Below are 15000 nucleotides of genomic sequence, written 5' to 3'. Positions count from 1 at the left end.
ACTCCGGTACAGACGTTGTTCTGGGGAATTATCTCAGAGTGAGACTCACATGAAAGATCACACCTTCATCACTTTCATCACCTTCATCACTTTCACCACTTTCACCACTTTCATCACCTTCACCACTTTCAAAAACTCACTTTGGTAAAATTATTTAGCATATTCTAATGAGAATATTATCTTGTGTAAATACTGATCTGATGTTTATATATTTATTTATTGTTTCAGGCACATTTGCAGACGCTCAGCTTCCATCCAAAAGAATTATTGGACCAAAGAATTATGATTTTCTCGCATCCAAAAGGGAAGAATTTGAGGAGTATCTGCAGGTACGAGACCTTCATCAGGAGCTCAGTGGTTTCCATGTCGTCTTGTTCTCTGGTGCTCAGAGGAAACGTCTCTTTAATTCATCAAGAAAGCCAATAAAGTTCCTACATTTCATCATCAGCAGACAGCAGAACAGCACCGTATCAGGAGGTATTAAAGGAGAAGATGAGGGGCGCAGACTTCATGAGGAAAACTAAAGTTTACATATATATTCTACGGACTACGTTTCTACGTTGTTGTTTCTTTCACTTTGTTCTTTATTGAGCTTTTACAAAGCTTTGAACAGACAATACAGGAGGTTATGGAAACAATAACAACAAAGTGAACAGTAAGTAGAAACACAAATATCTGTTCACTAGTTAATCACCTGCTTGTATTCCTTCCGGTCCCCGCATGCAGCAACAGTTTTACTCTTTGTTGTGTTTGACCTCGCAGAGACTCACATCTGAGTTTGTGTTCTGGAGCAGAAGAGCAGTTAAAGAGCTTATTTTTAAGTTCATTTAATTCGATGTATTTGACATGTTGGCAGTGTTAACTTTAAATAAAGTGACTTCGTATTGTAGCTCATTTTCCTGGTTCGGCTTTAAAGAAATAAGAACAATAAAACGACGACCACAGACCAATTAAAACAAGACTTAGTAAGGAATATTAATATGAATACTGTATAGACTCGCGTATCTCGGTGTTCACTCACTCGCCATAAAAACACTTTAAAGCTTTTCATACCGTCTATAAATGAGAGATTTACAAACTTCTAAAAGCTTAATCAATTATAAAATGATGCCATTTTTATTGACATCTCATCGAATCCTTCAAAGTTCTGTATGTTTCCTATTCGTATCTCAGAGATCGAGATACGTATTGAATCGTCTCGTCTCGGCCCAACTCGCATATATTTAATAGCTTGTGTGTGTGTGTGCGTGTGCGTGTGTGTGTGTGTGCGTGCAGAGACTCCTGCAGCATCCAGAGCTCAGTAACAGTCAGCTGCTGGCAGACTTCCTGTCTCCTCACAGCATGGGGTCTCAGTTCCTGGACCGGATGCTGCCTGATGTCAACCTGGGTACGTACGCATTAAATATCTCACTGAGAACTAAAGCTGAGAAACCAGCTAGAATACGCTGCACTTTAAAGATTATTCAACCTGAAGAAAACAGTGTGGCCAGAACTCTTCCACTCGCTTCAAAAGTCTCTAAATCCAGCGAGCAAGTCTCCAAGTCCTCAAGTCCTCCCTCCAAAGACACTCCCCTAAATGAGACACGCCCATTATGAAAGTAAACTACAAACATGGCTGCTGTTCGCGCTCACAGACGTTACGATGGCAGCTTGTGGAATGAAGTGATTGGACGAGCATTTGATTTGATAGCTGTCAGGATGTAATGAGAACTTCAGCAAGATTACCAATCCTTCCTTTTTATGTGATTTTTACATTAATTTCCTACTCTGTGTTATTATTATTAAAATATACTTACAAGTTGGACGCTTGTGCCAACATTTGAAGACACTCCCTTTAGGCGTTGCTGAGAAACACAGAGCGGGACAGACGGATATTCTGACAACATAAACCCTCCAGAGACATAAACAAAACAGACAAAATATGCGTCTTTGAGCAGCGCACGAAACCCCCATCTGACCTCTGCCTTCAAATGTGTTCAAGTCCGTCCTATTTAAAGAGATATGAACCAAACTATGACTTATGTTCATGTAACTGCATCATGAAGTTAAACCTTCTAAATGTCTCAGAAGACTCAGCTGGTTGTGATTAAAGTGTGTAGTTTAATAAACAGGCGTCCTGCTGCTTTTTAAATATGTTTTTCTTTTTATTAATCTGTACAATCACCTCTTTCCTCCTTTACTTACTGACTGTTTGTTTTACAGGAAAGATATTTAAGTCTGTGCCGGGGAAGCTGATGAAAGAGGTGAGTCCCTCCTGAGCTGAACTCTGCTGTAACGATGATTGATTACTTTCTGCAGTATTTACTTCAGTTTCCAGTTGTTATGCTAAACTAAGCTAACAATTGTAATTAACTGTAAACTTACCTTTCTAAATGCCTGTAAAGACTGGAGTCAAATATGATTTATTGTAATGAAACAAAGGTTAAAGATTTTAATATCCTGTCAACAATTTTATTTTACTTAAGTTATTTGCTTTTTCATGTTTGAAAGCAGCGGGCGACTAGCGCACTTCATGCCTGCATTCTCTCTAGTGTCCACCAGGGGGCGACTCCTCTGGTTGTATAGAAGTCTATAGAAAATGACTCTACTTCTCTCTTGATTTATTACCTCAGTAAACATTGTAAACATGAGTTTATGTCTCAATCTCTAGTTTCAAGTCTTCTTCAATACAGCATGATGTTCATTTAGTACATTATGGTCCATTTAGAGTCACACAGACCATAAAGCAGGGGATGCTTTAGGGCGGGGCTACACGCTGATTGACAGGTCTCTACCAGAGACGTTGTCCATGTTTGATGTTGTGGTCTCAGTTCAACCATCAAACATCTCACGCTCCATGAAATGAGTTTATGGTATCTTGGGTCGAGCTTTATTATACAACAACACATTCGACAGCGATACTAAGTACAGGTTCAGGATCCTTTAGGGACTCGTCTCTCTCAGGTTCAACAGCGACACTGACTGATATGAAACACTGTGAAACTTGTTTTTTTCTCCAGAAAGGACAGAACCTGGACCCGTTCATCCAGTCCTTCTTCAACTCCTGCGAGTCGCCCAAACCCAAACCCAGCCGCCCGGAGCTGACCATCCTCAGCCCGTCCACCGAGAGCAGCAAGAAGGTACAAACACAAACGTCTCTGGAGCAGGATGTTTACTCTTTGAATGCAGCCGGCTTCAAGGCAGTAAACTGATTACCTAATGAAAGCACTGCAAATGGATCTGTCCTATCAGTCCACAGGGAATTTAAAAAGTCCCTTTGGGTTAACGAGGGGTTGTAGCCTGTGTGTTGCACAGGAAACTGATATTGTTGGCACCATTTAGTGTTGTGTAATATTAATATTAGTCACGCTTTCCTTTCACCTGCAGCTCTTCAACAACCTGTTCAAGAACAACGCGAACCTGTCGGAGAGTTCAGAGAGGAAACAAAACGACAACTTCTTCCTAGAAATGATCTCTGTAGACGGCATGTATGACTACATGATGTACGTCGGTAAGTGATGCTCACGGAGTCTCAGACAATATGAAACCACTAAAACATGGGTTCAGTCTGTCTGTGTCGTGACTCTTCAGTCTCTGTGTCGTGAGTCTTCAGTCTCTGTGTCGTGAGTCTTCAGTCTCTGTGTCGTGAGTCTTCAGTCTTTGTGTCGTGACTCTTTAGTCTCTGTGTCGTGACTCTTTAGTCTCTCTGTGTCGTGACTCTTCAGTCTCTGTGTCGTGACTCTTTAGTCTCTGTGTCGTGACTCTTCAGTCTCTGTGTCGTGACTCTTCAGTCTCTGTGTCGTGAGTCTTCAGTCTCTGTGTCGTGAGTCTTCAGTCTCTGTGTCGTGAGTCTTCAGTCTTTGTGTCGTGACTCTTTAGTCTCTGTGTCGTGACTCTTTAGTCTCTCTGTGTCGTGACTCTTCAGTCTCTGTGTCGTGACTCTTTAGTCTCTGTGTCGTGACTCTTCAGTCTCTGTGTCGTGACTCTTTAGTCTGTGTTGTGACTCTTCATTCTCTGTGTCGTGACTCTTTGGTCTCTGTGTCGTGACTCTTTAGTCTGTATCGTGACTCTTTAGTCTCTGTGTCGTGAGTCTTCAGTCTTTGTGTCGTGACTCTTCAGTCTCTGTGTCGTGACTCTTTAGTCTCTCTGTGTCGTGACTCTTCAGTCTCTGTGTCGTGACTCTTTAGTCTCTGTGTCGTGACTCTTCAGTCTCTGTGTCGTGACTCTTTAGTCTGTGTTGTGACTCTTCATTCTCTGTGTCGTGACTCTTTGGTCTCTGTGTCGTGACTCTTTAGTCTGTGTTGTGACTCTTCATTCTCTGTGTCGTGACTCTTTGGTCTCTGTGTCGTGACTCTTTAGTCTGTATCGTGACTCTTTAGTCTCTGTGTCGTGACTCTTCAGTCACTCTGTGTCGTGACTCTTCAGTCTCTGTGTCGTGACTCTTCAGTCACTCTGTGTCGTGACTCTTCAGTCTCTGTGTCGTGACTCTTCAGTCTCTGTCGTGACTTTACTATCTCTGTGTCGTGACTCTTCAGTCTCTGTGTCGTGAGTCTTTAGTCTCTGTGTCGTGACTCTTTAGTCTCTGTGTCATGACTCTTCAGTCTCTGTGTCGTGACTCTTCAGTCTCTGTGTCGTGACTCTTCAGTCTCTGTCGTGACTCTTCAGTCTCTGTGTCGTGACTCTTTACTATCTCTGTGTCGTGACTCTTCAGTCTCTGTCGTGACTCTTCAGTCTCTGTGTCGTGACTCTTTACTATCTCTGTGTCGTGACTCTTCAGTCTCTGTGTCGTGACTCTTCAGTCTCTGTGTCGTGATGCTTCAGTCTCTGTGTCGTGACTCTTCAGTCTCTGTGTCGTGACTCTTCAGTCTCTGTGTCGTGACTCTTCAGTCACTCTGTGTTGTGACTCTTCAGTCACTCTGTGTCGTGACTCTTCAGTCACTCTGTGTCGTGACTCTTCAGTCACTCTGTGTCATGACTCTTCAGTCTCTGTCGTGACTCTTCAGTCTCTGTGTCGTGACTCTTTACTATCTCTGTGTCGTGACTCTTCAGTCTCTGTGTCGTGACCCTTCAGTCTCTGTGTCGTGACTCTTCAGTCACTCTGTGTCGTGACTCTTCAGTCTCTGCGTCGTGACTCTTCAGTCTCTGTGTCGTGACTCTTCAGTCACTCTGTGTTGTGACCCTTCAGTCTCTGTGTCGTGACTCTTCAGTCACTCTGTGTTGTGACCCTTCAGTCTATGTGTCGTGACTCTTCAGTCACTCTGTGTCGTGACTCTTCAGTCTCTGTGTCGTGACTCTTCAGTCACTCTGTCGTGACTCTTCAGTCTCTGTGTCGTGACTCTTCAGTCTCTGTGTCGTGACTCTTTAGTCTGTGTCGTGACTCTTCAGTCTCTGTGTCGTGACTCTTCAGTCTCTGTGTCGTGACTCTTCAGTCTCTGTGTCGTGACTCTTCAGTCTCTGTGTCGTGACCCTTTAAGCCACTCTCTCGTGACTCTTCAGTCTCTGTGTCGTGACTCTTTAGTCTGTGTCGTGACTCTTCAGTCTCTGTGTCGTGACTCTTCAGTCTCTGTGTCGTGACTCTTCAGTCACTCTCTCGTGACTCTTCAGTCTGTCCTGGTGTTTTGACTGACAGGACGGATGGTGTTCCACACGGCCGACTGGCTCCATCACTGTCTGGCTGCGGGGAGGATTCTGCTGAAGAACACGTTTGAAGCCTACATGGACCAGTTCATGCAGTCCAAGCTGGAGATGGTCCTCCAGGAGCACCACCTGGTGTCGCTCATCACACAGCTCAGGGGTTTGTGTTGTTTATGTACAGTATTCAGAGAGGTACAGTTCTGGTTCAACATCAGGGATCACTGGCATGTTGTTTTTCTGAACCAGAGATTTGTGGATCCTCATGTGGTCTATTCCTAAAAACAATAATAGTTTCCTGGTGAAACTTATTCAAAATAAATGGCATAAAAAAAAATAAAAGATCAGTAACTGAGGAGACTCTGTCATGAATGTCCTTAATTCACAGTGAGGAAATATATGAAATATATGAAGCTCAATTAATCATCAATTAAGACTAAAAACATAACACGCAATAAATAATAAGATGAATAAATAAAGCTGAATTTAAAGCCAGACTAAAGTGTCTTGAGTTTGCTTTTAAACATTTTTAACATTCTCTGAGATATTTGGTTTAATTTATTGATTAGTTGTTTTTAAAATGTTTTAAAATTTTTAAATGACTCAAACCTCTGAATGCATCGCAGGTAAACACAGGAAGCATCTCAGTTTTACACATCCGTCGATTGAATCATTTCTCGTCCTGGTTTGATTATCTGCAGTTTTGTCCTCTTCTGTCTTTGACCGTCAAACAGTGAAAGAAGAAGTGATGCCAGAGTCGCTGGAGGAGGCAGAATAAAGTCTCTGAGCTGACGTGTTTAAGTTCAATGTTTGTTTCCTTCAGACTCGGTGTTCTGTGAGAGCAGCGAGGAGCGAACCACAGAGAACAAACAAGTCAGAGCCAAGCAGACGTTTGATGAGATGATGAACTATCTACCAGGTCAGCTCTCAGTCATCATCCACGACACTGTTCTTCATTCATGCTTCATTCATCTTTATGCATCCTCAAACATCACAAGGAATCCAATATTTCATGACACTCTGGAGAACTCTATAACTCCAATGCTGCGTTCACAACAAACGCAAAGTGAATTTCCCCGTTGCGTTAATCGCAGGTTCATTTGTGTTCATTCGTTTCTGAGCTCCTTCAGCGTCGACAACGTTTCATCAGTCAGGGCTGGAATCAGCTCTAGTGCTGCTTCGTAGAGTTGAGGAAGTCCCAGATATCTGATGAAACCAAAGTCCATCATGTGGTTCATCACATCATCTGGAGGAGTGTTCACTGTATCTATCAGACACTCGCCGGCTGCTTTCCTACAGCTGCACGAACCAGAATAAACACATTCAGCTGTGATTGAACTTCAACAAACGTTCTGAAGATGCTGCAATAATATATAATGATGTTGGTTTGTAAGAAGTCTGAATTCATGCTGTTAGATCCTGGGGTTCTCTGGCCCGATACGGGGCTACTTACTGACTCAGCTCTCTGTTAAAAGATTGTCGAGCTGGTGTTCTTGCGAGGGAACTCGCCTGGCTCTTCTAACTGCCGTTACTCCCGACGTCTACCCTGCTTCCTCCGGTCTGAGTGCGCTCGGTCGAGGGGCCACCCTGACCCCGGGCGCTCCTACCGGTCGCGTCGGTTATGGCAGCTTCCCTCTTATGGATCCGTGCTCTTGGTGAATGCCAGGTTAGGTTTTAACGGCTAGGATCACTTCTAAAACCGTAAGGGATTGTTAAGTGGATTCGGTCTCTAGGATAACCTTACAGAACTCAGTTGTTAGACATACAATGGATTTAACTTTTTACTGCCACGAGGAACTTTTACTACTTGAGCAAATGAATGCACTTGAGACATTTACTTTAAATGCAGATTAGATATTTATTGCAGGTTATATTTAGTTAGTTAGCAAGGGTTAAGCTACAGCTCACATAATGTTACTACACTTGATTCGTTACTTTAATTTTATTCTTCGATTATACTCATTAGTTTTAGATGTCGAGACGGCTCGACACACAGTCTGCTCTCTGTACTAATATGAGCTCTCGTAGAGCTCTGGGTGAACACAGACGGATTCTATCTGTTTATCCTCCATTTGTGATTGAACAGCGTCAGGACGTCCGAGATGAAGGAGGAGAAGCTCAACGAGATAAAGAGACAAAGAGCGACGCCATGTTTTAACAGTCGTCCTGAAGAGTCGTCCTCTTCAGAGGACCACGCTGTCTGAAGAGACTTTCCTCCGCTGGAATCCGTTGCTTTGACCGACCGTGATGCAAACAACGTAATCTTTGTTGTCAACGGCGTTTATTTATTGCTGCTTTCACTTCCCCCGAAACTCCCCTCAGCTGGTCCCAACCAACATCTTTGACTTATTTAGAAAACCCTCAACCTTCTGGTTCCTGTTCTAGAAATGTTCCTTCTCAGTCAGAAAGAAACGGACGTGAGAGCATGTTGGAAACACTATTTGTAGTTTGAATGCTGAGACGTTTGATATGAACTCTGAACTATTCTCCTGCACTGATGAAGTGTCCGTTTGTGTCTTCAGACTTTGTGGTGAAGTGCATCGGCCAGGAGGCCAAATACGAAGGCGTGCGACTCCTCTTTGACATCATCCAGCAGCCCGTCCTCAACAAGCAGGTGACTTAGAAACGTGAACAACAGACAAAATAACAGAAGCAGCAGTAGGTTGTAGTTTGGTGAGGCTTCTCTTTCATGTGTCGACACGTTAGAAGCTATCTGTTCATGTCCGCCGCTCATAGCTGTGTTCAACAGAGGAGACATAACGACGCTCCAAACCAGAAGAAAGGCTGCCGTCTGCTTGTAAAGTTTTACAGAAGCAACATAACAATCTGTTTCTATCTTTGAGGAATCTGTAAAACAACATGTCACATGTTTCTCCTCACTCACAGAAGAAGACAAAGGGGGGGGGGGGGCAGCGCTGTCCACTTCCTGTTTGTGTTGACCGCGAGCTTAGATTAAACCTTCATTTCCTGTAGATGGTTCCGGTGGAAGACAGAACTACAGAGTGAAAGTGAGACTCATAGGGAACCGATGGAAACACAGATGTTCTTATTGTTCTGTCGACATTATATCGTTCATTCTACATTTACTAAAGAAACGAAACACACTCGTTCAGGGCTACCTTTTGTTACCTTTTGCTACTTCTTGTTACCTTTTGCTACCTTTTGTTACCTTTTGTTACCTTTTGCTACCTTTTGCTACCTTTTGTTACCTTTTGCTACCTTTTGTTACCTTTTGTTACCTTTTGCTACCTTTTGCTACTTCTTGCTACTTCTTGCTACCTTTTGCTATGTTTTGCTATGTTTTGCTACTTCTTGCTATGTTTTCCACTTTCAGTTTGTCCTAAAAAACATGTTTTTGTTGTAGAATAAGCGAAACTAAAAGCTGACATAAGATCCATTTCATTTTTCCGTTTCATAAACGTCAGTAAGTGTTTGTACCGGAGTGACGTCACAGCTTCCTGTTCCCCGTCTCCTCAGATGACGTACGTCCTGCTGGACGTCGCCGTGCAGGAGCTGTTCCCTGAACTCAGCAAGGTGAACGAGTGAGAGCAGAGATAACACTCAGTTACTTACAGTAAGTTTAGTTTCTGTGTATTAACATGTAAACTCAAGAAGAAGCTGATTTATGTAAATCCCTGAAGCTGCTGTCGCTCTTTCAATGTAACATGACGTGTAATTAATGTTCGATCGGTTAAACCGTCGGAGGAGCATCGGGAAGAGACAAGAAAAGGACATTTGCTTAATTATGTTTAAATGTTGCACAGACGTCACCGCGTTATCATTGAACACACGTGTGACTACCCATAATGCAACACGGGCTTCACTGGAGTGAACAGATGTCTTTGTGTCACTGCTCTAATAACAGACGTGTGTGTTTATGAGCTGAAGCTTTAAGAAGTGATGCTTTAAATGTTCTTACTGTGAAACGTTTCCTCGTCTGCAGACGGTGAAGGAAGCGGACGACGTCCCGGATCATGGAGGTGCAATAACCAGCTGTTTCTTTACATTCCTAATGTATATAAAGCAATTAATAAAAGAGATATATTTATTGATGTCACTTCAGTTCAACGCTCGGTCGTCTTTTCTTTCACCACCGATCACGATGTTTACTAAGAAGTGAAAGTTACGTCTGAATTCCATCCTCAGTTTAAGTTCAGTCAAGTTATTCTCAGCTCTTGCAGATTAATTGTTTCTTAGAATTTATCTCAACAATGAAAAACATTTTCTCAGAAGACGACTTCCACTTGTTAAACATCAGCCGCTGGACAGATGTTTTCTACATCTTCAGCTTCTCTTCTCTGAAGATGTGAAAGTCAGTCGACAGGTTTGATTTATTAATATTAATAATCATTTTGACTAAAGAAATCATGGCTGATGATTCTGAAGCTTTTCTTAAATGATCTAAAGAATGTAATAATATCTGCTTTTAGAAATGATTATTTATGACGTACCATGGGGTGCTTCATAGTATAGTGTGACATAGTATAGTGTGACATAGTATAGTGTGTCATAGTATAGTGTGACATAGTATAGTGTGACATAGTATAGTGTGACATAGTATAGTGACATAGTATAGTGTGACATAGTATAGTGTGTCATAGTATAGTGTGACATAGTATAGTGCTTCATAGTATAGTGTGTCATAGTATAGTGTGACATAGTACAGTGTGACATAGTATAGTGTGTCATAGTATAGTGTGTCATAGTATAGTGTGACATAGTATAGTGTGTCATAGTATAGTGTGTCATAGTATAGTGTGACATAGTATAGTGTGTCATAGTATAGTGTGACATAGTATAGTGTGACATAGTATAGTGTGTCATAGTATAGTGTGACATAGTATAGTGTGACATAGTATAGTGTGTCATAGTATAGTGTGACATAGTATAGTGTGACATAGTATAGTGTGACATAGTATAGTGTGACATAGTATAGTGTGTCATAGTACAGTGTCATAGTATAGTGTGACATAGTATAGTGTGACATAGTATAGTGTGACATAGTATAGTGTGACATAGTATAGTGTGACATAGTACAGTGTGTCATAGTACAGTGTGACATAGTATAGTGTGTCATAGTATAGTGTGTCATAGTACAGTGTCATAGTATAGTGTGACATAGTATAGTGTGTCATAGTATAGTGTGAGATAGTATAGTGTGTCATAGTATAGTGTGACATAGTACAGTGTCATAGTATAGTGTGACATAGTATAGTGTGTCATAGTATAGTGTGACATAGTATAGTGTGTCATAGTATAGTGTGTCATAGTATAGTGTGACATAGTAGTGTGACATAGTATAGTGTGTCATAGTATAGTGTGACATAGTATAGTGTGTCATAGTATAGTGTGACATAGTATAGTGTGACATAGTATAGTGTGACATAGTATAGTGTGACATAGTATAGTGTGTCATAGTATAGTGTGACATAGTATAGTGTGTCATAGTATAGTGTGACATAGTATAGTGTGACATAGTATAGTGTGACATAGTATAGTGTGACATAGTATAGTGTGTCATAGTATAGTGTGACATAGTATAGTGTGTCATAGTATAGTGTGTCATAGTACAGTGTGTCATAGTATAGTGCGTCATAGTATAGTGCTTCATAGTATAGTGTGACATAGTATAGTGTGTCATAGTATAGTGTGACATAGTATAGTGTGTCATAGTATAGTGTGACATAGTATAGTGTGACATAGTATAGTGTGTCATAGTATAGTGTGTCATAGTATAGTGTGTCATAGTATAGTGCTTCATAGTATAGTGCGTCATAGTATAGTGTGTCATAGTATAGTGTGTCATAGTATAGTGCTTCATAGTATAGTGTGACATAGTATAGTGTGTCATAGTATAGTGTGACATAGTATAGTGTGTCATAGTATAGTGTGACATAGTATAGTGTGACATAGTATAGTGTGACATAGTATAGTGTGACATAGTATAGTGTGTCATAGTACAGTGTGACATAGTATAGTGTGTCATAGTATAGTGTGACATAGTATAGTGTGACATAGTATAGTGTGACATAGTATAGTGTGACATAGTATAGTGTGTCATAGTACAGTGTGACATAGTACAGTGTGTCATAGTATAGTGTGACATAGTACAGTGTGTCATAGTACAGTGTGACATAGTATAGTGTGACATAGTATAGTGTGACATAGTATAGTGTGTCATAGTATAGTGTGACATAGTATAGTGTGACATAGTATAGTGTGTCATAGTATAGTGTGACATAGTACAGTGTGTCATAGTACAGTGTGACATAGTATAGTGTGTCATAGTATAGTGTGACATAGTATAGTGTGTCATAGTATAGTGTGACATAGTATAGTGTGTCATAGTATAGTGTGTCATAGTATAGTGTGTCATAGTATAGTGTGACATAGTATAGTGTGTCATAGTATAGTGTGTCATAGTATAGTGTGACATAGTATAGTGTGTCATAGTATAGTGTGACATAGTATAGTGTGACATAGTATAGTGTGTCATAGTATAGTGTGACATAGTATAGTGTGTCATAGTATAGTGTGACATAGTATAGTGTGTCATAGTATAGTGTGTCATAGTATAGTGTGTCATAGTATAGTGTGACATAGTATAGTGTGACATAGTACAGTGTGTCATAGTACAGTGTGACATAGTATAGTGTGTCATAGTACAGTGTGACATAGTATAGTGTGTCATAGTATAGTGTGACATAGTATAGTGTGTCATAGTATAGTGTGACATAGTATAGTGTGTCATAGTATAGTGTGTCATAGTATAGTGTGTCATAGTATAGTGCTTCATAGTATAGTGTGTCATAGTATAGTGTGACATAGTATAGTGTGACATAGTATAGTGTGACATAGTATAGTGTGTCATAGTACAGTGTGACATAGTATAGTGTGACATAGTATAGTGTGACATAGTATAGTGTGTCATAGTATAGTGTGACATAGTATAGTGTGACATAGTATAGTGTGTCATAGTACAGTGTGTCATAGTATAGTGTGACATAGTACAGTGTGTCATAGTATAGTGTGACATAGTATAGTGTGACAAACTGGTTTAATCTCAGGACAAGACTTTCCTTAAACTGGGGAATTCATTTCATTGAAAAATAAATGGAAAACTAATAAGAACCTATGAATTAAACCTTGTCCTGAATGTGACCCGGCCTCCGTGTCCCGGTCTCCATGGCGACCTAACGCGGTTGTTTTCCAGCGTTTGGCAGCTGATGTTCGGCTGCAGGCTGCTGCCAGTGAACCGACCAATCAGGAGTTCCCCGCATTAACGTGCAGCGAGCGCATGTTTGGGAGATCACTCACACAGAGGTCTTGTTCTTCATGCTGAGGAGTGTTGGCGATGGAACGCTGCTTCTGTTGGAGATGAAGTTCAGTCACAATGAGAAGAAGACGCATGAAGCTTCGTGTACGTTTGTGTACTTCTGTACGTGCTAAAAGATGTGCATCACTTCTGCTCTTTAAAGCTTGCATCTCACCCAAGCTGAGTGAGATTTAAAGCCAGAATCAAATCTGAAACCTTGACTTCTTGAGTAAAGTGTTTTTATTTCATGTTTCTGAACAAAATGTGAGGATTTTCCTGCTCAACTCAAACGGTCTGTTATCTAACGCTGGTTACAGGAGCAGCAGCTGGAAGTGTTCACACCAAACACAAAGGGAATCATGGAAGAAATAACCAACTAGTGTACATGTTGAGGAAGGCCAAGATATCCAGGGAAACCAAACGGTTCATAACATCATCTGCAGAATAATTCACTGTTTCTAAGAAGAAACATGTCGTCAGGTTTCCTACAGCTGTATCAATAAACACATCTCCTCTGATTTAACGGCAACTAACGGATAAAAAAAGATGCTGAAATAACGAGATAATGATGCATTTTGGTAAAAATAATTCATGTTTTGTTAGTTCTCTCTCGGTCAGCGTGGTCATTGTTGTTCCATAGACAGTCTGTGCTTCACACACAGTCTGCTCTCTGTACTACTATGAGCTCTCGTAGAGCTCTGGGTGAACAGACGGATTCTATCTGTTTATCCTCCATTTGTGATTGAACAGCGTCAGGACGTCCGAGATGAAGGAGGAGAAGCTCAACGCTGAGAGGCTTTCACCGCACAGCCTCACGCTAATTTCTCTAATTCGCAAATTGGTCTTTGTAATGACTTTGTTTGTAATCGCGTCGCATGAAACATCTCCGTCACGTTGGTTGTGAACAGTCGCTGTGGTTTCCATCTTTGGTCCAAACTTGTCTCGTGGAGTTGGGCTCACCTTTCTTTGTTTTTAAAATAATTCTCACGTTTGTGTGCAGTGAGCTGTTCCGGCTGGTTAGAAGAACCTCCATCAGTCCTGTTAGTTGTTCACGTTGAAGTGCAGTTTGGTTAAAAAACTTCTTCCGGGTCAAAGTCTTCTTCACATGTTCCAACACACGGTCCACAGCAGCCCCAGTGGAACCAGTGGAACCAGTGGAACCAGTGGAGCGGCTCGTCCGGAGGCTGAGTTGTAGATCTTGATGCGTCCTTCAACAGATGGATACACTTTCTTCTTCTGCATGATGTAGTTGGACACGACTGAAATGTCCAAATTCCCTGGAAAGGAAATGGAAAAAAACAAGAAATGATCAAACAAACGATGCTTTTTTTCTTATTTTTTAACGAGTTCACGAAAACTAAAACGACCGGACGTCTCACCGCTGTCGTGTTTGAGCATCTCCGCGGCGATTATGGAGAACCCGTCTCCGCCCGTCACCATGTAGGACGGCAGCACCACCTTGTAAACCGCCTCCTCCTGAACCGGTTCGTATCGAGGAACCCGACACCGTGTGCAGAGGACGCTGAGGCTCTTCACCAGGTGGCCCGCCGGTTTGGAGAAGTCGAACTCTACGTGAAACCCTGTTGGGACGACACGGGAAACGTTTCCATTGATACGCGACTGAAGAAGGAAACCTCGAAGCCTTTGAGGAAACAACTGAAATACTTCTCCATCAAAAGGTCTTGTTTGTTTAACAACCAGAGAACAGGAAGTGACCACATCTGGACTGAGGAGGAGTGATGTATAGACCTGTCAATCAGCGTGTAGCCCCGCCCTAAAGCATCCCCTGCTTTATGGTCTGTGTGACTCTAAATGGACCATAATGTACTAAATGAACATCATGCTGTATTGAAGAAGACTTGAAACTAGAGATTGAGACATAAACTCATGTTTACAATGTTTACTGAGGGAATAAATCAAGAGAGAAGTAGAGTCATTTTCTATAGACTTCTATACAACCAGAGGAGTCGCCCCCTGGTGGACACTAGAGAGAATGCAGCTTTAACACGTGAAGCGTTGGATTCACTTTAAAGAACTGGAGGTTGTCTCCTGGACTGAACCAACATGGCAAACTT

At 41.6% G+C, this 15000-nt stretch overlaps 2 protein-coding genes across 2 annotated transcripts in view; one reads left to right on the top strand and one right to left on the bottom strand.

Annotated features, from left to right (window-relative positions):
* snx14 (sorting nexin 14) overlaps positions 1–9672 on the top strand; it is a 29169-nt gene extending 19497 nt beyond the window's left edge. Inside the window, exons 20-29 of the mRNA XM_079291479.1 lie at positions 229–329; positions 1276–1387; positions 2203–2243; positions 3000–3119; positions 3367–3490; positions 5609–5773; positions 6434–6529; positions 8133–8224; positions 9088–9184; positions 9554–9672. Of these exons, the coding sequence (XP_079147605.1) occupies positions 229–329; positions 1276–1387; positions 2203–2243; positions 3000–3119; positions 3367–3490; positions 5609–5773; positions 6434–6529; positions 8133–8224; positions 9088–9156 (920 nt within the window). The 3' untranslated portion in view covers positions 9157–9184; positions 9554–9672. The remainder of the gene's footprint in view (positions 1–228; positions 330–1275; positions 1388–2202; positions 2244–2999; positions 3120–3366; positions 3491–5608; positions 5774–6433; positions 6530–8132; positions 8225–9087; positions 9185–9553) is intronic.
* Positions 9673–12825: 3153 nt separating this feature from the next.
* nt5e (5'-nucleotidase, ecto (CD73)) overlaps positions 12826–15000 on the bottom strand; it is an 11018-nt gene continuing 8843 nt past the window's right edge. The window contains exons 8-9 of the mRNA XM_079291391.1: positions 14305–14505; positions 12826–14202 (exon numbers count right to left, since the gene is read on the bottom strand). Of these exons, the coding sequence (XP_079147517.1) occupies positions 14027–14202; positions 14305–14505 (377 nt within the window). The 3' untranslated portion in view covers positions 12826–14026. The remainder of the gene's footprint in view (positions 14203–14304; positions 14506–15000) is intronic.

This window comes from Melanostigma gelatinosum (assembly GCF_949748355.1).
Source record: "Melanostigma gelatinosum genome assembly, chromosome: 19".
NCBI lineage: Eukaryota > Metazoa > Chordata > Actinopteri > Perciformes > Zoarcidae > Melanostigma > Melanostigma gelatinosum.
The sequence above is the reverse complement of the archived record's forward strand: the minus strand, read 5'-3'. Positions and strand labels throughout refer to the sequence as shown.